The sequence below is a fragment of the Eleginops maclovinus genome, chromosome 4 (genome assembly GCF_036324505.1).
Source record: "Eleginops maclovinus isolate JMC-PN-2008 ecotype Puerto Natales chromosome 4, JC_Emac_rtc_rv5, whole genome shotgun sequence".
Classification (NCBI taxonomy): domain Eukaryota; kingdom Metazoa; phylum Chordata; class Actinopteri; order Perciformes; family Eleginopidae; genus Eleginops; species Eleginops maclovinus.
This window is the reverse complement of record NC_086352.1, coordinates 11,424,475-11,445,022: the sequence shown is the minus strand read 5'-3', so window position 1 is coordinate 11,445,022 and position 20,548 is coordinate 11,424,475. Positions and strand designations below refer to the sequence as shown.

General features: G+C 39.6%; 2 protein-coding genes and 6 non-coding genes across 8 annotated transcripts in view; 7 read left to right on the top strand and 1 right to left on the bottom strand.

The window, feature by feature from the left end:
- Positions 1–648: 648 nt before the first annotated feature.
- cry5 (cryptochrome circadian regulator 5) lies at positions 649–5,627 on the bottom strand. Its single transcript, XM_063881224.1, has 11 exons — positions 5,501–5,627; positions 4,923–5,139; positions 4,635–4,829; positions 4,403–4,521; positions 4,087–4,241; positions 3,441–3,581; positions 3,041–3,208; positions 2,749–2,889; positions 2,219–2,370; positions 1,898–2,130; positions 649–1,785 (listed from the first exon to the last, which is right to left on the bottom strand). Exons 1-11 carry the CDS (start codon positions 5,583–5,585, stop codon positions 1,727–1,729), a joined length of 1,665 nt encoding a protein of 554 aa, XP_063737294.1. The 5' UTR covers positions 5,586–5,627; the 3' UTR covers positions 649–1,726.
- Positions 5,628–5,946: 319 nt separating this feature from the next.
- trnah-gug (transfer RNA histidin (anticodon GUG)) lies at positions 5,947–6,018 on the top strand. The gene has a single exon. It is a non-coding gene; the product is annotated as a tRNA-His (tRNA).
- A 1,303-nt stretch (positions 6,019–7,321) lies between these two features.
- Positions 7,322–7,393, top strand: trnah-gug (transfer RNA histidin (anticodon GUG)). Its single transcript has one exon. It is a non-coding gene; the product is annotated as a tRNA-His (tRNA).
- A 615-nt stretch (positions 7,394–8,008) lies between these two features.
- On the top strand, positions 8,009–8,080 carry trnah-gug (transfer RNA histidin (anticodon GUG)). The gene has a single exon. It is a non-coding gene; the product is annotated as a tRNA-His (tRNA).
- Positions 8,081–9,443: 1,363 nt separating this feature from the next.
- On the top strand, positions 9,444–9,515 carry trnah-gug (transfer RNA histidin (anticodon GUG)). The gene has a single exon. It is a non-coding gene; the product is annotated as a tRNA-His (tRNA).
- A 124-nt stretch (positions 9,516–9,639) lies between these two features.
- trnah-gug (transfer RNA histidin (anticodon GUG)) lies at positions 9,640–9,711 on the top strand. The gene has a single exon. It is a non-coding gene; the product is annotated as a tRNA-His (tRNA).
- Positions 9,712–9,835: 124 nt separating this feature from the next.
- trnah-gug (transfer RNA histidin (anticodon GUG)) lies at positions 9,836–9,907 on the top strand. Its single transcript has one exon. It is a non-coding gene; the product is annotated as a tRNA-His (tRNA).
- Positions 9,908–12,744: 2,837 nt separating this feature from the next.
- The window catches only part of frmd5b (FERM domain containing 5b), a 59,586-nt gene continuing 51,782 nt past the window's right edge, over positions 12,745–20,548 (top strand). Inside the window, exon 1 of the mRNA XM_063881774.1 lies at positions 12,745–13,050. Within this exon, the coding sequence (XP_063737844.1) occupies positions 12,949–13,050 (102 nt within the window). The 5' untranslated portion in view covers positions 12,745–12,948. The remainder of the gene's footprint in view (positions 13,051–20,548) is intronic.

Genomic DNA, 20,548 nt, shown 5'->3' with positions numbered 1-20,548 from the left:
AAGCATACTCGTGATTAGACAGGGACTAATGGTCCTTAGTATCAAAAGGATACATTTAGTTGTTTATGTTTTTAATTCAACATTAAGAATAAAGACTCTGAAAAATGTGTTTGAGTTGCATTCACTGAACCCTGAAATTAAACCTTACTTTATCTCAAGAAGATAATAAATACAACTAGAAAATATTCAATTAGCTAAAGGTTGCCAAACTAATATTGTTTTTCTTACAGGCATTTAATATAATATTTTGCACACATTTAAAGTATAACATATCTCTTGCACAGTGTTGACCCCTGTGGCTAGTTAGCTGATTATCAAATATTTTTAAACTCAGATTTATGTCCCTTTAAATTGAGCAGTTTGCTAAATAAATGATTTACAGTATTACTACCTAAAGTGAAAAAAATATCAGCAGTGGACTTACAGTGTCCTCTAGTGGCAGTCGTCAAAATATCACCAGTGTACTGGCTTGGATTGAATTATGCCATACACTGCCTAAATAAAAAAGACAAAAAAAGAATGTTTTAAATCTTCACTGCAGGAAAACCTACTGAACATGAACATTAAATAACGCCAGAGACACTGACAATGTTAAGCAAAAAGTACAACAGGGCCATTGAAAATAATCTGGAAACTTGGGACCAAAAGGATAATATGTATGAATTTATTTATATTGGATATTAAAAACAAACCGTAAAAAAATAAACATTCAATCTTTAAGGAGCAACAATATGATGCCTCAAAATCTCTCGTCTTCATACAATACGAGACCATTCATCTTTACACATTTTAACTCAATCCCCATGCAAGAATTTCTTTTTTAAGTATACCTGTAGATGGCCACTAGCAGTGTCTATTATGCTTATCCTGTTATTATATTTTATCCTTTATTCTGAGTTACTTTTTATCTCATGTGACTTTTATTTTGACATCATGCTATCTGCACGGTGAACCAATCCTTCCAGAACGTGCACGCTCGCTGAAGGTATAACACAAGAAGGCACGTTACAAGACAATGCATGTCTAGAGTCAGAGATCTCAAAATAGTATTATAACTTTAAATTAACGTGTTCTCTAAAGCGTTCCTTGAAGTGTTATATTACGTTGCAGCATTCCTGGTCAAACCCGTTTGAATGAGTGCTCTATTTGCTTGGCAGTAGCAGTTTAAAAAATAACGTATGAAGTTGCTAGCTAGCTCTCCAACGTTAAGTTAATGGCGGCAGTCTTCCCTGGATCACCACTCTTTAGCACCCCTCGATATGCGGAGCGAGGTATGTGTTTCATTGTAATGTACTGTCTATTTCATATGTATTCATTTCTTACGTTTGTGTAAATGATGTAATGTAAATAGTAATGTGATTCATTTCATGATAATGTCGTTATCTATTTGATGCTAGCTTGCTTAAGTGCATTTGTCAAGGCATTATTTGTATCTAGCTAAATTGCCTTTGTCATTTTCCTTTTAAGTTTTCACGGTGTTTGTGCAATGCACACTCGTCTGAATAAAGTACACCCGTAAGGAAACACTCCAAGCCTGTTTATTCAAGTTGAGGGTCCGCTACAATACCCTTTCACTCGCTTTTTACAAAAACATTGACATAAATACAATATAAAACAGTAACTAGTTAAAGGAGATGAGGTAGACATAGTACACTGTCTGCATACACAAAAAAGTGTCCCAACCTTTCAGCCCAGACATCGCTTCCCGTTTGTTTGTGTACCATTATTAGTTTTTCTTTTTCTTTTGCAGCATGTCAATGACGGATTTAGCCTTTCGCTTGACACCTAAGAGAAAAAATAAAGAGAAGTATTGAAGTGACAGCTGTTAGTCATATTAGGTATGACTAACAGCTAAAGAGTGAAACCCCAAAGTGAAAGTACACATTTCTTGAAGTACCTTGTTTTTTGCTGGGTGATTCGTTTGGTGATTCAGCAGAATCTTTGGATCTCTTAGCATAAGCCAACTTCATCCTCTGGATGTTTTGCTTGCTGATCATTTCATGCTTAACAATAGGTTGCGGGTAGTCTTTACCCACAATGCAACCTGCTGCCTGCTGGACACTGCACGGAGCTTTCCAAGGCTCATAGATATACTGGGCTGGGAACTTTTTCAGAAGAGGAAGGTACTTTCTATAACGTAGAGGGAAAGTACAATTACTTCATATGAATTAGTATCATCAGTATGGCAACTTAATTTGGTTTGGTTTTGTGATCTTACTTGATGTAATCTCCATTTTTGTCTGTCTTCTTGCCAAAGGCAACAGGCGAGTAAACTCTGAAGTACTGATGGAAGAAGGCACTCGCTGAGAGCCACTGCCAGTTTCCAGCATTCAGGGCCCAATCGCCATCCAATAAAAGATACTCGAACACCTTCAGAAGCCGTCAACAAAAGAACAGACAATATATTCCACAAATGTAGCATTGCACCATTCATCACGTTTAAAATAAAGCATGAATACCCAGCGTTTGCCATCAAAACTATGTATTGATTGCAGAATAAAGACACAAAATGAACCCCATAGAAACGACACTACTTACTTATTATTTAGTCATGCAGTAGTCCCAAATCATTAAACAGACTTTGATGTTTAACATTAAAAAAAATATATTTAAACATTTCATCTGAAAATATAGTGAGGTGAATTTGTGATAACCTCTGTTTTGTGAACTGCACCGGATACTGTGGGACTGTCCTCTGTGCTTTACCTAACATACAGAACACAATAGAGGATTGAAATATTTACACACCTTCTGCCCTTCTTCCCAGTTGATCCACAGGTCTCCCCTGGTGAGAAAACAGGCGACAGCATGTCTGGCCAGGTGGTGGATCCAGCCCTCCTGCCTCAGCTGAGTCATGATGGCGTCGATGAAAGGGAAACCAGTCCGAGCCTTACAGGACATACAGGACATACAGAGCATCCAGGAAACATTGCTGATCCAGGAAATAAGCCATGCTACTGAGATATCCTGACAACAGTTCTTTCAATATCATCGTTTCCCATTTTTCCATTCATGTCCATTTAAAATAAAGACTTAGTACCTCTCTCCATGCAGCAAGATATTCAGGGTTTGTGTCCCAATCCACCTGGGTACAAACAGGGTTGCCCTCCATTTTGTCAAAGTTAGGGATACCCACACCAGCGGCGTAGTAAAACTCTCTCCACAGCAGCTGGCCATGCAGGGAAACAGGAGGCTCTGAGTGCTTCTTCTGCAAATGTCACAAATACACAGACAGACTTAGTCAAGCTTGAACATTATTTTAAAACTAGGCCCATGCAACACTACCTAAACATGTTGTAACGCATGTATGGAGCATATACACCAAGGCAAATTCCTCCAATGTGTTACATTAATTAAATGTATGAAACATTAGGTTGCACAGCTTTAGTCATACAGTATCATAATACATACAAAAACTGTAGCTCGTTGGAGACACTAACCCCCTGATAGACGTCTGTCACCCTCCACCAAAAGGTGCGTGCGGACAGGCAGCCAAAAGTGACGTACGGACTGAGGACAGTGGTGCTGGGGCTCAGAGAGTTCGGAGAAGTCTGAGGCTTCTCAAACTTACACACCCATTCCTGGAGTAAGAAAACAGATGAAGCAATGTAAATCAGACGGAGCAAATATATCAAAGAGGAGACATGTACATTTTCATTCCCAGGGTAATCTTTTTGTTAAATATATATATTTATGTTATAGATTTATTTAAAAAAGTATATAAAACGCCAGAGTCATTGCCCCTATGTTGACACATACTGTTTTAAAAGTGAATCATACAAAAAGGTGAAAAGATCATTCAGGAGAAAATAATTCTCAGTCAATTTAACGCATTTTGTATATTTATTTAAATTTCAACAACACGACAAACCAATGTTCCTCTTACCCAGTTTTTTTGTTCATGAATGCCCAACTAAACTCAGAAGCTAATTTCATTTTTTATTCGTTATTTTATTTCTGAAGGTGTTTAAACAAGTGTAAAATAATCTCAAAAATGTAGATGTTTTACGCATCTCAGTAGTGAGTTCAGGTGTCAGAAGCCCTTCAGTCGTGTACAGAGAAAGAAAACGTGTTCAAACTAAATACCTTTCTTTCCATGTGTTCATTTAATCTCCTCAGAGCCTCTTGTTCTCCTCCTGGGAACTTCTCTTCTCCAAGAGCTGTGGTGTCATGACCGAGTTCCTCCAGAGTAGGTATCCCATAATCTTTCTCATGGTTTTCTGAACAAGGCGTCTTCACATCTGTGACAAGAGAAATTATATTTCAATCAACCACTGCGCAAGATTAAAAGTTGTATGTTAGCTTTTGCCATTTTTTAATGCTTAAATTGACTGGTTTAGTGTTTATTTCTACAAAGACATTATTAAAATGTACAGGCATGATCCACTGTAGTTCGTAGTACCTTTAATATCTTCGATGGCTGGAGCAGGAATGGGTTTCTTAGGGGAACCTATAGTCTTCAATATTGTTCGAAACCGGTTATAAGTAAGGGGAGCCTTCCCGTTGTTTTCCTCAATTATCCTATGAAGACATGGCAGACGATAATAAAATGACATTAACCGCATGATGCAGAAATAAACAACCCTGTAAGGATTAATATCCCAAGATGTGTACATCTCCAGCATGATCAATACCTGTCCATATCATGAATAGTGTGTGAGATTTTGTAGATGACTTCGACTTCATGTTCTTTGGCCAGTGTGGTCACTGTTCTGTCCCGGCTCAGGCTGTAGGGCTCTGTGTCGTACTCATAGGTTAACTTTGTGACGTCCCACTTCTTGAACAGCTTAGGGAACACTTCCTCTGGCTTCCCTCTCACAACAAACAGCCTAAAGCAGTCGACACAACCAATTATGACAACATAACAATACGTAAATGTGTTTTAATTCATATTTGTGAGACTGTTTCCCTTTTGTCTCTACCTGGAGTTGAGTTTCCTGAGGCTGCGGTCCAGGTCTTTGAGGGATCCAATGAGAAACCTCCAGCGGTTGATACTCACAAGGGTGTTGTTATATAGGTAAGGGTCCAGGATAAACACGGGGTACAGCTCCTTACAGTCCCTCAGAGCAGCCATCAGGGCTGGGTTGTCATGTAGCCTGAGTCCCTTGCGGAACCAGTGAATACAAGAATGAGCCATGCCTATGTACACATCAGAGGAAGACATTTCTTTAGAGCTTTTTTTTTTTTAGCCCTGAAGGTAACACAGACATTATATGCAACAAGTAAACTTCAGCTAGCAGCTTTACAGTGAAGTGTAAAACAAACTGCAGTACAATTTACATGTTTGTATAGTGACAAATGTAACATAATTTAACAGTCAATTAAGTTTGTGTGTGTATATGTAAGACCTCGGCCTCGACTCAAATTCATTCAACTGTTTTGAATAGGAAGACACAGTTGCAGAATAATGTCATAGATTTGTGACACAGAACCAACGCAACAAACGAAATAACTAACTGTCTAAGTGTCCAAAATGTACATTTGTGTGGTCAAACTTTACCGTTATTGTGCCTCACAACAGTTAGAATTCCGCTTGGTTTACTGAGAGTTGTGCGTTTGGTAACCAACACGTTGAATTGTTTCATAAAACCGGAAGCTCTGCAACGTCTGCAGCAAAATCAGCCAATAAGATGAAAGAAACACCACACGTTGCCCATGCACTTTGTCCACCAGAGGTCCCTATTTTCCAAGCAAGTGCAGCTTGGCGTTACGTCATCTCGATTAAATAATGTTTTTAAAGGTGTTCGAGAGTAGATTATTTAACGAAAATGTACAAGCGATGTGTTTTTCACGTTTCAGAATAAATTGGAGCTTAGCAAAAAGCCGTACAAGGGAAAAATAACCACCATCAGTGACACCCTGAATACGTCATCGAAGAGCCCCGCTCAGATCCCGTTCAACACATCAGGCTTTCACCAGGAGATTTCCGCCAGCACATCGTAGCTCGCCGTGATCGTATAGTGGTTAGTACTCTGCGTTGTGGCCGCAGCAACCCCGGTTCGAATCCGGGTCACGGCATTGCGGTAACAATGTCACGGCAGATGGGCTGTATTTTGAAAAATATTTAGTTGGAAATGTTGTGTGAATAGACGAAAGAAGAACTTTATTTTTTACTCCATGGAAATATGTTTAACAAAAACAAGCATGGTGATGTCAGTGTAAACATAATGCAACCTAGGTTATAGTTACTCAAGTAGTCGACTGTAACCTACATGTACACATTTGTTGTACGCTAAATAGCAACTAGATAGATAGAAACGGAGGATGAAACCCTCTTTATTTGTCACATGCATGCACACAGCAGAGCACACACAGTGAAATTGGTCCTCTGCATTTAACCCATCCTAGTACTAGGAGCAGTGGGCAGGGCTATCGTGCAGCGCCCGGGGAAAACTACTAGAGGAGTGTCGATTTTTGTTATACAGCCTTAAATTAGAAACTTTTTAAAAATCACCCTTTTACCCTTTAGCTGTTTGTTACTTTCTTTATGGGTATAAATACATTGAAAAAATAAACATTGAATTAGCCGGAAAACTCATCCTGACTAGGCTGAAACCGAGGCTGTTTTCCCCACAGAATAATAATGATTGTATTCAATTTTATGGTACCGTGTAGATTAAGTATTCATTATAGGAGTTGAAATACATATACTGCAGAAATATGTCACACACACAATAATTGGCTAATCCAAAACATAACAGTAAAGTAAAAATGACAATTTTCCTGCAACATGTAGCCTTCTTATAGACCTACTTTGCTTCATGTTGCTAACAATAAGCCAACTCACAAGTGCTTCTTTTGCTGGAGTAATGCTGATTTTTAACTCGGAGGATCATTTTCTAATAGTAAAGGATCTGCATTTTTGACAGTAGCAGATCAACTTTGCTACGTTTTCTCCCACTTCCTTGTCCTTACCGCAAAGCACCACCAGAGAGAGACACAGTCAGCGTAACTGGAAGACTACACAATTTAAAAAGTTACTCTTACATCAAAGTTTTAATTAGCATTAATCAAATAATTAGCTAAATATTCTAATGAAAACACTTGTATGAAATGAACAAATAACTGTCGTGATGGGGTTTTTGGTGTAACTGTAACTTTGAGAACAAATAATTTAATCCCCATTATTAATACATTGTTGCATTTAATTTGGTAGATCTGTGAAAGTGTTTATAATAATTACTTTTATGACAGGGATATATTTCGATTCAAATGTACTTGAGTCAACTTACTCTTTTAACACGAGGCCTACACGATGACGGCTGCACCAAAAGTATGATCGCCTTTTCGTCGCCTGAATCCCACCAGCCCATCGTAGCTCGCCGTGATCGTATAGTGGTTAGTACTCTGCGTTGTGGCCGCAGCAACCCCGGTTCGAATCCGGGTCACGGCATTGCGGTAACAATGTCACGGCAGATGGGTTGTCTTTTGAATAGTGTACTTGTGTGCAGTAACGTATACTGAATAAATACAACATCCTAATCTTTTTCTGCATTGAACGATTTGTATCGTTGAAAGAAGTTATGGAGGAATTAAAGCAGCATTCAATAGAAACGTACGGTGTTCAACAGACCTGTCCAAACAAACTACTACTACTTTATATAACGTTGTTTTAGCGCACAAATATGCTAAAACACATGCAAATTACGAAACATTTTCACCAAGTTGACAACACGTTTTCAGAATTTAGAAAACCTACACCAAGTTGACGAAATATGCCCGGTGTTTACCAAAACACACCGTTGTTGTAACTGTTGTACCGCCTTTGCTCGGTCGCCACCGCACATTTGCCTATAACCAGGATCCCCATTGTTAATCAATTGTTGCCTTTGACTTGGTAGATGTATGAAGGTTTTCATTATCATTGCTTTTATGAAAGAAATATATTTTGATTTCAAATTGACTCGAGTCAATCTTACTGTGTCAACATGAGACCTACACATGAGCTGCTGCACCACGAATCTCATCGCGTTTTCACCATCTAAAACCTATCAATCCATCGTAGCTCGCCGTGATCGTATAGTGGTTAGTACTCTGCGTTGTGGCCGCAGCAACCCCGGTTCGAATCCGGGTCACGGCATTGCGGTAACAATGTCACGGCAGATGGGTTGTCTTTTATGTGCGGTAACGTAATCTTTCTCTGCACTGAACGATTATTATTATCGTTGAAAAAAGTTATGGCAATGGCAATTTAAGCAGCCTTCAATAGAAAATGTACGGTGCACAACAGAACTGTGCAAACACAGTGTATTTACTATACTATTCATGTGAATATGTTTTAAGTGGTTGGTTGACTTCACATTGGACAATGACACCAACTAAGCCAAGATGTTAGACTACATGTACCTGGATGACAAGATCAAATTATATTATTCCAAATGTTTGTATTGAGGACTTTGACTTTTCCACCCTGCAATAGCCAGTAAACTCCAGTAGAAGGCAGTGGTGGGGCTGCAGAGGGGAAACAGAGTCTGCATTTCTTTTGTAGATAAAGAGTGTAGAGAGAAAGCAGGTGGGAAATGAGTCAGTAAATAAGGGCAGTATAACTTTCAGCAGAGTTAGTCTTTGTTGCTGCATGGCTGATGTTTCCAGGAAGTTGCCAACAAAGAACCAACGATTGTGGAGAAGATTTGAGCTGGAGTATTTTTTCCTTTCTCATGTTACTTTCTTGTGTTCAAATAAAAAAAGTGACTGCTTTTTGGAAAGCTACTCTAGTCATCACTAGCGTTTGTGGACAAGGAGGGTAGACGATGTATGACAATTAATGCTAACAATTAATGCTTAAGACTGAGGTTAGGACCGCCTACCTCATTAGCATACAAACTCAAAAATAAATGCATAAATATATGTAAGTGAACAGAAATATAGAAATACATTACAGACATATAATAATGTGTGTTATCTTTCATTCTCAACTTTTATATATTTATTTCTACATTCATTTAGATATTTCCATATGTATTTATGCTTTTTAAAATTTATTCCTGTATTTATTTCCATTTATTTATTCATGTATTTATTTCCACATGTATTTATTTATGTAATTATTTCCACATTTATTTATTTATGTATTTATTTCCACATTTATTCATTCTTTTTAAAATGTATTCCTTCATTTATTTCTACATTTACTTATATCCGTATTTATTCAGACATTTATTAATTTATACTTATTTCTTGCTCACTCATCCATATAAAATACTCATAAAGGCACTGATACCTTTGAGCAAAGCATTAAAGCCCTATTGTTAATCAATTGTTGCATTTAACTTGGTAGATCTATGAACGTTTTCTTTATCATTGCTTTCATGAAAGGAATATATTTCGATTTCAAATTGACTTGAGTCAATCTTACTCTGTCAACATGAGGCCTACACATTAGGGCTGCACCACCACTCTGATCAGATTTTCACCGCTTGGATCCCACCAGCTCATCGTAGCTCGCCGTGATCGTATAGTGGTTAGTACTCTGCGTTGTGGCCGCAGCAACCCCGGTTCGAATCCGGGTCACGGCATTGCGGTAACAATGTCACGGCAGATGGGCTGTATTTTGAGAAGATTCTGATTGTCCACATGGGGGCTTCACCACGAGTCTGATCGCGATTTCACTGCTTGAAGCTCACCAGCCCATCGTAGCTCGCCGTGATCGTATAGTGGTTAGTACTCTGCGTTGTGGCCGCAGCAACCCCGGTTCGAATCCGGGTCACGGCATTGCGGTAACAATGTCACGGCAGATGGGCTGTATTTTGAGAAGATTCTGATTGTCCGCATGGGGGCTGCACCACGACTCTGATCGCGTTTTCACCGCTTGAATCCCACCAGCCCGTCGTAGCTCGCCGTGATCGTATAGTGGTTAGTACTCTGCGTTGTGGCCGCAGCAACCCCGGTTCGAATCCGGGTCACGGCATTGCGGTAACAATGTCACGGCAGATGGGTTGTCTTTTGAAAAGCTTACTGATGTGAGGTAACGTATATTGAATAAAACATATAAAAACACAAATGTGCCAAAACATATGCAAATTACGAAACATATTTACGAACTTTACTTAATAAAGCACTGCATATATACTGCATATAATGTAAGGATAATCTATTCATTCTGACGGAACATTGAAGGAGATCATTCACTGTTTCTCGACGGACCAGATGTATGTACTTTCGGTGGTTGTTGTTTTTTAGCCTTGGTTAGCATGTAGCTAATAGTATAATCAATATACGAGTAGAGGGAGAATCACGCGTGGGTTACATACTAAACCCACCGTTTTCAACTCTCACTCAACACAATTATATTACTATTATTAATGTGTGTTTAAATGACTTTTGAATGTTGGATAAATTACATGAACGAAGGTAATTTGGTAAAGTTACTACGGAAGAAGATGACGTAGCAAACACGTCATGGACCCGCCCCTCCGATGTCAGCCAATTGAAGAAGGCCATATATGAGGGGGAAATATAAAACATGATGTTTGAAATAGGAACGGTCTCTTTTTTCAGTCAGCCACCACCGTACACAGGCCTTTAACCTGGGGCAATAAATCAGGCCGGGAATTATACACCCAGCCAGACCACGGATTAAGAGTCATTGGGGCCCTGGGCCTGTGACGCTCCCCCCCCAAAAAAAGAATGTATCTTGAGGATTTACAACAAGTCAAAGAACACACATAAGCACATAAGTCAAAAATAAGCAGGCGCAATGCAAGGGGCCCAAACCCCTACATCACACAGATCACTCATAAGAAAACTGCTTGAAATCATGCATCGTGATCAAGGCTTGACAATATTCTAACCTTCGAAAGGGGGGGCCAGCTTGCAAAAGGTTGGGAACCCCTGCTTTATGGTAGATCCTACCCCATTCTAACTGATTTAAGGGCCCTTTTCCGATATTAGGGATGAATAACATTGATAAACTGTGGTTCAGGAGCACTATATGACGTATCATATGCCATGCTATTTAATTTGGGGGGAGGCTTTTACGTATGAGGGATGAATTAATTACACAACCCGTGGCATATGATTGAGGGGCCCTATTGAGATATATTACATAATGTATGTAATGTAACCACTGTTATGGCTTCAGGGCCCCTTTAATTGTATTATGTTGTAGAGACAATATTGAAATGGTAGCACGGAGGCTTGGGCTTCAGGGCCCCCTTGGCCCTTGGGCCCCTGGGCCTGGGCCCGGTAGGCCCGTGCAGTAATCCAGCCAGACTACTACCAATTTTTACTTTTTTGCTGTTTGTTGCTGCTAAGATCAAGTAACATCGGGCAAATGTATTTCGTATCCTATCCAAGTGAACATGTTTTAAGTGGTAGGTGGACCTCACATCCTCCCAGGAATAAGTTAATTGCATACATTTCCCATATAAAAAGAGCTGCATACATTTCATAATCAAAGATCCGTTAGAAGATATTTAGTGACTTGATTTAACTTCGGTCAACCAAGCCAACATTTTGGACTAAATTAAATACCTGGATGATGTGATTAAATCACTAATCTTTTCTGAGATGAATGCATTTGTATGCATGGTCCTTGTTGAAATAAATACATACATTAAAAATATATTGTTCCAAATTTTAATATTGAGGACTTTGACAGCAAGAAGTATTTGGAAAGTAACAGTTTACTTGGTGTGCTGGCGTCACGATTTTTCAAGAGACAATTATTGTTCCAAAAGGATTCAATTGACTTTATTAAGGACAGTGTAATTCACTCAAATAAACACACCATGAGAGTGAATTTTATGTCAATCTCCACCCCCCTGCGATAGCCAGAAAACTCCAGTAGAGGACAGTGGTGGGGCTGTAGAGGGGAAACAGAGTCTGCATTTCTTTGGTAGATAAAGATTGTAGAGAGAAAGGAGGTGGGAAATGTGTAAATAAGGGTAATATTGTCAGAGAACTTTCAGCAGAGTATTTGTTTGTTGCTACATGCCTGATGTTTCCACGAAGTTGGCGAAAAATAAAACAAGTGTGGAGAAAATTTGAACTGGAGTATTTTTTTCCTTTCTCATGTTATGTCCTTGATAGCAAAGAGAATGCTTGTTTGGAGAGCCACTCAAACAGAGGAAGGGCTGAGGAGGAGCATTTCACCAGAAGACTACTTAATCCAGCCATCCCTCTCACCCACAGATACAATTATTAAAACTACACCCTATTTAGAAAAAAAAGAAAAGAAAAAACACTTCTTGGAAAATTAAGATTTATTTTTATTTGTTCATTTTCAGATGTTTAAATAGTTTTTTGTTTTTTTTGTTTTGTTATGTTCACTCCAATTTGAATCGGTTTAAGCAGTGGAAAACCCTTGGATTCGCTGGGGTTTAATTGGGGAAGTAATATGAACAATTTGTATATTTATTGTTGAATAAATGCCGGCCATATGTTTAACTGAGGATATATTGGTGTTCTTTGAACTTTAAAGTCTCTCCAAATTGTTCTTACATATAGTACTAAATCTACTTAGTTACTTCACATCATTGGGCCTGACCAATGTTTTAACTTGTGAAACAGAAGTCTCCTGCTGTGTTATTATTCCCACCATGTGTCTGCAGTCACGACGAGCAGTAGCCTATCGGAATTTCCTCTCCAGTCTTTACTTCTGAAGGCAGCAGCTCAGCCCTTCCTTTCATTGGCTGACGGACGTGCCACTCATCACTTGTCCCGCCCTTCAGCATTAGCGCGGCATGGCAACGGCGAGGGGGGAGCAGGTATGGTGAGGGGCGCCAGTCTATCCGGACAAGAGAGAGTGCAGCAGCAGTAGCACTATTTCCACCCCTCACTGACTGGAGAAACGACAGTCTGCACTGGTAAAGGATGCAACACCGCCACCGCCGCTCCACTCCCTCGCTGACCAGGTGTTGGACTAAACAACAGGGACGTCGTTAACAGCAGCATATCTTGCATGCATGTGCTGTGTCTCCCTGGTCCCGTACACAGACGATCGAGAAGATGCTGAGCCGACTAATGAGCAGCAGCATCAGGAGTCTGGACCGGGAATGCAACTGCACTGTGAGGCTGCTGGACGACTCGGAGTACACCTGCACGATTCAGGTCAGTGGGGGCCAACATTTGCTCTTCCTCAATTCACCTTGTTGTGGAGGACGTGCTTTTGACGAGGGGCGGTGATCAGGTAAAAATAATTTCCCCCCTTGCACATCTTTCCCCTTTCTTAGTCTGCTGCAAATGATGTGTCATCATACCTTAACTCCATACGCCGTCACAGAAAATATGTTTGAATTATGACATGTGTGTATGGCCAGACGTGTGTCATCAATGGGCTGCAGGCGTTGCTTTCGTCACAGCCCATACCTGTGTGGACATGATGATGTCATGTGTAGCAAAATCAAGGATATCAATTTGCACTATTTTGAATTTCCAACAGAAAACACACATAACACAGAATCTCTCTTTTAAGCTTTTGTCATTTCAGCAGCTACTTGCATGCATTGATTTGAATGCATTATGAAACAAATCTGTATAATCTGATCATGAATGATTTCAGTGGATGGATCAGAGAGGATTTCTGGATCCTCTGGCTGCATGAGACAGGAGGATGATAAAAGGTTTCTGTTCTATAACTTCTAGAGTTGTAATGTTGTTTGGATTGTAATCAGAGGCTGGGGAATGGACATATCTTAATTTGTTTTAACAAAGCAGATATTATTCCCCTAGATGTTAATTTGCCCTTCAGGCTGACCCTGGGTTTGACCATGGAGCATTCGATTTCTATGCAGTTTGGACCCCAGGAAGAAGCCAATGGGATTCATTATCTGAAAACCTCTCTTTAGTGATCAAGTAAATGCATGGAAAGCTTGCAGCAATGCTGTGGGCTCCATATATTTTTTAGATTCCTTGTTTTCTCTTTGTGGTTATTTGTCTGAGCTTTAACAACAGTCCATCGATTGTTTTTAGTTATTGCTGATACAGACGCAGCGAGACATTGATTTTTCTATGGAATGACTTGAGAGACTGTACTGTACTAACGAACAACTAAGGTGGAATTTCTTTTTACTTGGTGTAGATAACCTCCTTTTGTTCCTATGTTTACTGTTATGTCTTTCATGAACTGTGCTTGAATCTGCACTTTTGATTAGGCAGTCAGTCCCTTACTCAACGTGACCCTTGCAGACTTGTTTGAATCATTTGTCTTTATTTCTTGTGCTTCTTGAGTCTCAAAGATCGATGTATTGACACAAATGAAGGTGAGGCATGACTTGAGTCAGTAAACAGTTTATAAGGGAGAGCAGAGGAGTAGAAACAAGTGATTAACGTCTATGACTTCCTTTGTAAATCGGTTGTGTGTGCGTCCTTCAATGTCTTTTGTGCGGCTGCATCATTGAGAAGTCTGTGTGCATCACCTTACCTGGTCCATTGAGCTGCTGGAGCTGCGTTTGAAGCTTTTTACTCGAAGGGATTCCATTACTGGTGAATTAGAGATGACAACACACAAAGACCATCACCACCTGTTCATTTCTAAGATCTGACAGCAAAGGCAAAGCAAGCCTTTTCAACTTCTATCAGCTTAAAGAGGCAGTGCTCTAGGAACACATGAAATGGTGATGTTATGCCGCTCTCTGGTCCCTGCTTGTTCTCGTCTGTAACTAAATAACCTGTTGCCAACTGGTTATACTAGAAACTGGTGGTGACCTTCATGGCTTGGGGTAAACGTTTTATCAATTCATTTTTGAGAGAAAAATCCAAGTTCTAGTTTTTAATGTTAATATTTTACAAGATAAACAGTGAGTGGTGTTTACCAAAGGAAAGCACACACTGGTTCCTTATTGACTTTTAGATGCTCTTTCAACCAGTCATTATTCAAAGTGTTTTGACGGTCTTTATGTGCTGATCCCATCCTTTTAGCAACTGAAAGCACACAGCAGGGACTGAATGTTTAATTCCTAGTTCATCTTATTTTGAGATGATAAGCTCTCTATTGGCGTGCTGTATTTCATTATTTCCATCATGGGAAATAATGAAATATGCCATTATTTCACACCATGGGGGTCTTGATGATGCACAACTGGTCTAAATCAAAACACAAATAGATCATGGGCTTAATCATTTATTTCTGGCATTAGGATGTGAGAGCAAACATTTAGGGAGTAGTGTTAATTATGTTTTACACAAATCGTCTGGCAAGCTAAAAAAGCTCTGGTGAACAGTCTTTTTTCATTAGCATGATAAAGGACATCACATTGACCTTACTGGAGCATGACTACATTGTTGGCTTGTTGAAAATGGGAGCGGATGTCTGCTGTCCTTTCCTACACACCTTGGAGATATGGCCTAGAATGAAGGCCCCTTGTGGGGAAACAACGGTCACACTCTCCATTTAGCTCAATTAGCCTACAAGTTGCACTGCTATTGTTAAGCTAAAATCCCGTCATATTGCAATAATGGTGGATGTGACCTTCATAAGAGGAAAAAGCTGCGAAGGCAGCGTGGAGTTGAATAGAGATGCAGAAAAGAAAAGATGAGAAGACTACTCTGGATTTTTTAACAAGAGTCCCAGACCAATGCCTTTGCCCATTTAGTTTGTCAGGCTTCCCTGCCAGCCTCATCAAATTCCATCACCACTTATTCACCTCACCCATACTGTGTGCCTGTCCTCCACTCCTACTGATGACATTGTTACTGATAACATCATGACCCTGGAAGTATAGGAAGACTCATGTTTATTGATTTCTCTTGTCCATTCAACACCATTCGTTCCTTCAGGATATTCACAGGCTCAATACTCTACATCAAAGCCTCAATCCAAGATGAATTGGTGGGGTAAACGTTGGAAGATGCTGCAAATATAGCGCTCAATTATACCAGAGAAGCTTTAGAGATGTCTCCAGCAAAGAAAGATAAGCTCAGGAGAGACCGCATCAGAGCCGTTACTATGTTTAGCCATGTGATGTTATTGGTGATAATCAGTGAAAAAGTCTTAGAATAATAATGATTAATACAATTACTTAAGTCTTGATTTTAAAGATACCAGCCATAGGTCAATGGAGGGAGAAGCTAGGCGTGGCAACAATCATAGAGTTGTGATATGGAAAACCCTGTCCATTTACTTCAAATAACTAGCAGATCTTAAGCTGAACTTTATTGGACAACAATTACTTTGCTCCAAATCGCTGGTCTGAGAAGTGTCTGTCAGTAAACGTATTGGTTTCCAAAGGAAAACAACTGAACAACCAGCGCAGGTTAGCGCTGATCATGTGAAGGCACTTTTAGAGGTCTGGCGTAAAAATTGATTCACAAAGTGCATTCATCCCAAACGTTTTAGCTTTTGCCTCTCCCATTCACAGACACACTCATACACTGATGGGCAGCAGGCTGATGCAGGGCAGTGGTCCAACAAAATGGAACATGCTGGTGTTCATATCATACTTAAGAGCTTTGAAACGTGGACACGAGAAGCCTGATATAAGCCCTACATGCTGAGCAACATCAGCCAATCAACAATCAGGATAAACAGTTCCTTGATTAAAATCTGACTAAAAATAGGCTCCTGTTTCTTCTTCTTCATCACATTATCATAATCACCCGTGTTGCCAACTCCTATGTCTCGTTTTTTTGGCCGGCACAGTGGAAAGGAAGCTTTTATGAAGGTGATGAAATGTTTTGATATCAAATCCCATTAAATTACAAAACCAACATTTAATTGAGCCTCCAAACAGCAATAGTCTGTGTTGGCAAAGCCTGATATCTTATTTCTGTATAGAACTCCATCATGGTCTAAAAACCAAAAGAGAGTGCTGGTGTATCTCCAGGAGGGATTAGCTGGAGGAGATCAGGCCATGGCATTAATGAGACTTTATAGTTCTGGGGGGTTTACAGCATTTATGTCTCTCAATTCTTTAAATGAATGTCCATGTTGCTATCTTTTGTTCTGGACACTTTTTTACAGTGAAGTTTTAGCCATAGTCCAAACCACATAGAGCCACTGTAATTAAAGAAGTGCACAGATACAGGGATTATTTAGATTGATCTTTTGTTTGGTTTGTTATACCCTCGACGCCTTTGAATTAACATGGCGTGTGATTAAACAGCAACGAACTGCCACAGTTAATCAGCAGCATCTCTTTGGATAAAACAGAAGAGCAGAATAAACACTCCAAGGTCCCAGATAGTTAGTTTTAATGAGTTTATTAAAGTAACATGCAAGCTGTGACATTCAACATCCATAGCATGAACTTTACAATCACACACTCAATGTAACATTTTCTATAGAGTAAACATAATGTGGAACGCTGTTTACAATCAGGGTAAACATCTGAGGCAGACACAGCGGGCCATTTGCTCTAGATTAATATTCCTACCATGAACCATTATCATATCAGAGATTGAAAGCATAGATGAATGATGGGAAATCATTGATCCAGAGAAACATAGCTCATCACTGAGTGGTTCAGTCGAATGGCACCAACTCAGATCCTGCATAGTCCACTAATGAAATTAATGCCAATCTTTTGAAGCTAAATGCACGACTTGGAAGGAGCTCATCTGGTTTTGTGTTTTGAATGTATTATTGAAATATATTGCTCTTGTTTCCTAAGTGTCCTTCCTCTGTCTGCACAGCTAAAATTGGTATAGAGAATGTACCATATTTTGTTTTGATGCATGTTTGAGTCTGCTTAGCTGTTGTCTTTCACTTCCAAACAAAAATAATGATAGTGACTAGCGTCGTACCACTAAATTAGACATAGGTTTACAAACTAGCCCTCTTCCAAATAACATGTGCAATGGCTTTTTATAAAATAACCGTGAATGTCTGCTGATATATTTAAGTTTAGACCACAATGGCTGACCAGCATTGCATCCATAGTGCAATTTAGGGCTCATCTTGACTATGGCTTTTTTCAGTTTCATATATTTGTGTATGAGAAACGTTTGGGTTTGTAACTGGAAAAAGTAAAATATCCAGGCTCTTCTGATGGGCATTTGTTGATATGGAATTGTATTACATTATATTCTAACAGTGAATGTCAAACTAATTAAAAATCCATAGCTCACTCATTATGAAACCTTTTTAAGGCAACTTGCTGACAGCCAAAGTTTTCAGATTGGAACAAATTAGAAATTTGGATAAGCTGTTGCATGCATGAATGCGCTATTGCACTTCACTTACAAACTGCTGTCAAAACGCCTTTGATCGTGATTCTCAGCCTCAGCTCCTGTGGATCTGCTCAGCAGCTGATAACAGAAACCGCTTGAGTTGGGAAGCTCCAAGATAGAGGCTAAATGAGCTTAATGTGAAATATTATAAGGTGTTTGGTCTGTATTTTTAGATTTGTTAATAGTATCTTCATTGTTGATTGTTTTGGTAGCCTCTATCTCACGCCACAGCTAGGAAATGCCTCACGTAGCACCTTGAACTGAAGTGCTAAAAACGACTATGCATGCTCAGTCAGCCTTTCCATAATAAAGGTTTATTATTCAGTATTCAGCATAGAGTTATTCAATGGACAAATCTACATTTCACATGACATCCAAAGGTTCAGTCTGTGGCTCACAAGCATGGGACTGTCAGAGCTTTCCGCCCATAATAATCCACAGGCTGGTAATGTCATAGATGTTTGAATTTTTTTGAAACCTATGGCTTAATGTAGAATAAAAGTAGGATGTGCTTAAGACAGAGCTCCTGCTTATGAACCACCCTACCAACTACGTGCCAAAAACTATGAGAGGTATGTCTTCCTGATGTGAAGGCGCCCAGCTAAATTATGTTAATCCATAATGTAGAGCAATGGTGAGATCAACCCTCAAGGCTTAAGCGTGCTGTCAGATTAGGACATCAGCAATGACGGTAATATTTACCTCTCCAGTGATGTCAGCGCCTCAACTCAGCATTAGTAGCTTTAGTCAGCACATGCCCTCCCATTGTTATGGGATTCTAACCCAAATAACTTTCTCTCATGTAAAATGTTCATGAAAAACGCTGTCATAAGCAATCAGTGAGGATTGATTGTAGTCTTTTCCAATTCCAATGATATTGAGTGTAGGTTTATCATTTTCATCATTATCAGTGTTAAATGACTATTGCACAGCTAATAACAGTGGATTTTATTATTCTAATAATAACTTTGCAACCTGTAGCCTTCATTTAACTGCATGACATTCCCATTTTCTTTGCAAAAGCATTCATTTTCAGAGTTGATACACCTGGACCGGGTAGTTTATTGTATGTTGAATACTTCATTCATTGTCTCTCTTGGCATTTAAATCTACTACAGTAGTGTTTACCGCCCTTAAAATGGCAAGAAGCATATCTAAAATGTTATGAGTTTGCTTTAACAATGAAAATCTATGTTGCCTTAAATGTATTTATTCTTTTTTATCTGCATTGGGATTTACAGTTTGGTGACAATGGGGGTTATTTAGCCTTAGAGACACTGAGCAAGGACATGTCTTCATGTTCTGTCAAAGGCTTTAATTCAGGAAGTAAGCCAGCGAGGACGACTGAGATTGTAAGGGGAAATGAGGGTGAGGTTCCTGGGTTGTTGGCTCTCTAAATATGTGTGAGACGAGAGTGAATATTTAATGTTAGTTGTCTCGGATGCACATGTTTCTCGAGGTGTTTGATGAGGTCAGCCTGTGAGATGCGGAAGCTGCAGTGAGAAGAGAACCAGCCATTACACTGGAACATCGGGTTGCTCCAAACTTGCATCACTGCATTTGCTGTCTAGTACAACTAAAAGATCTACAACTTTAAGTCCTAGCTCATCCATACTCTGTCTCCCTCTTTCTCCCCTGTTTCATGTCTTTAATGCTAGCTCTCTGCTGGTGCTTTTTATCATGCCTGGCCCTTCAATTCCACACATTTCCCCTCTACTTTTCACTTTCATTTCTCCCGTCCTTCTCTCTGTCTTTGATTCTTCCCTCTCTCTCAGTAGCACTGCAGCTGAACAGATTAATGAGTTTACCCTGCCTGAACCTGACTCGGTACACAACACAGAAAAGACATGCTATACGTGACACAGCGATAAGGATGCTGAGGACATATCACCGAAGGCCTTAAGTATCACACATTGTTGTTGTATTTCAACCCTGCAATTATGCACAAGCCATCACTTTGACCCAGACTGCCTATCAGTAGTCATCAACTACTCCCAAAAGTGGTTGATTTATCATGTGAGACACACTATATATTTGTTAAACTAATAACAATGATTTGCTCTTATCAAAAATATTCAAACAGCAAAGGGTTAACCAACTTTGGTAGGACCGCCCTGGGGTAAGTGAAATAGCAGAGTCCATGATTTGTAAACTGGTACAAAAAAGTAGTAGTCGATAGACAGTTTTTCCCTATCCATGGACATTTTATGGAGCTGGAATTTGTATACAACTCATCCGTTTTGATGATGTTAAGGATTAAGGTCAGTCATTATTAGGGGAGTGGCTGTTCGAATGACGTATGGGTCCCATCTCAGATCACTAGCTGCTAGCTGTCTGCCTTGCTGCGTCAGCCGGGCCGCCTCAACCCCACCGCCTCAACCCCACCGACCATGCTCATTTTTAGATTAGCCAGGGGTTAAAAAAGGGCATCAGTGCAAAA

Coding starts and splice junctions, on each gene's coding strand:
- cry5 (XM_063881224.1), bottom strand. CDS start 5,585: ATGAAACAATTCAACGTGTTGGTTACCAAACGCACAACTCTCAGTAAA. Junction 4,522..4,634: donor ACTATTCATGATATGGACAG/GTATTGATCATG, acceptor ATGTCTTCATAG/GATAATTGAGGAAAACAACG. Junction 4,242..4,402: donor AGCCATCGAAGATATTAAAG/GTACTACGAACT, acceptor CTCTTGTCACAG/ATGTGAAGACGCCTTGTTCA.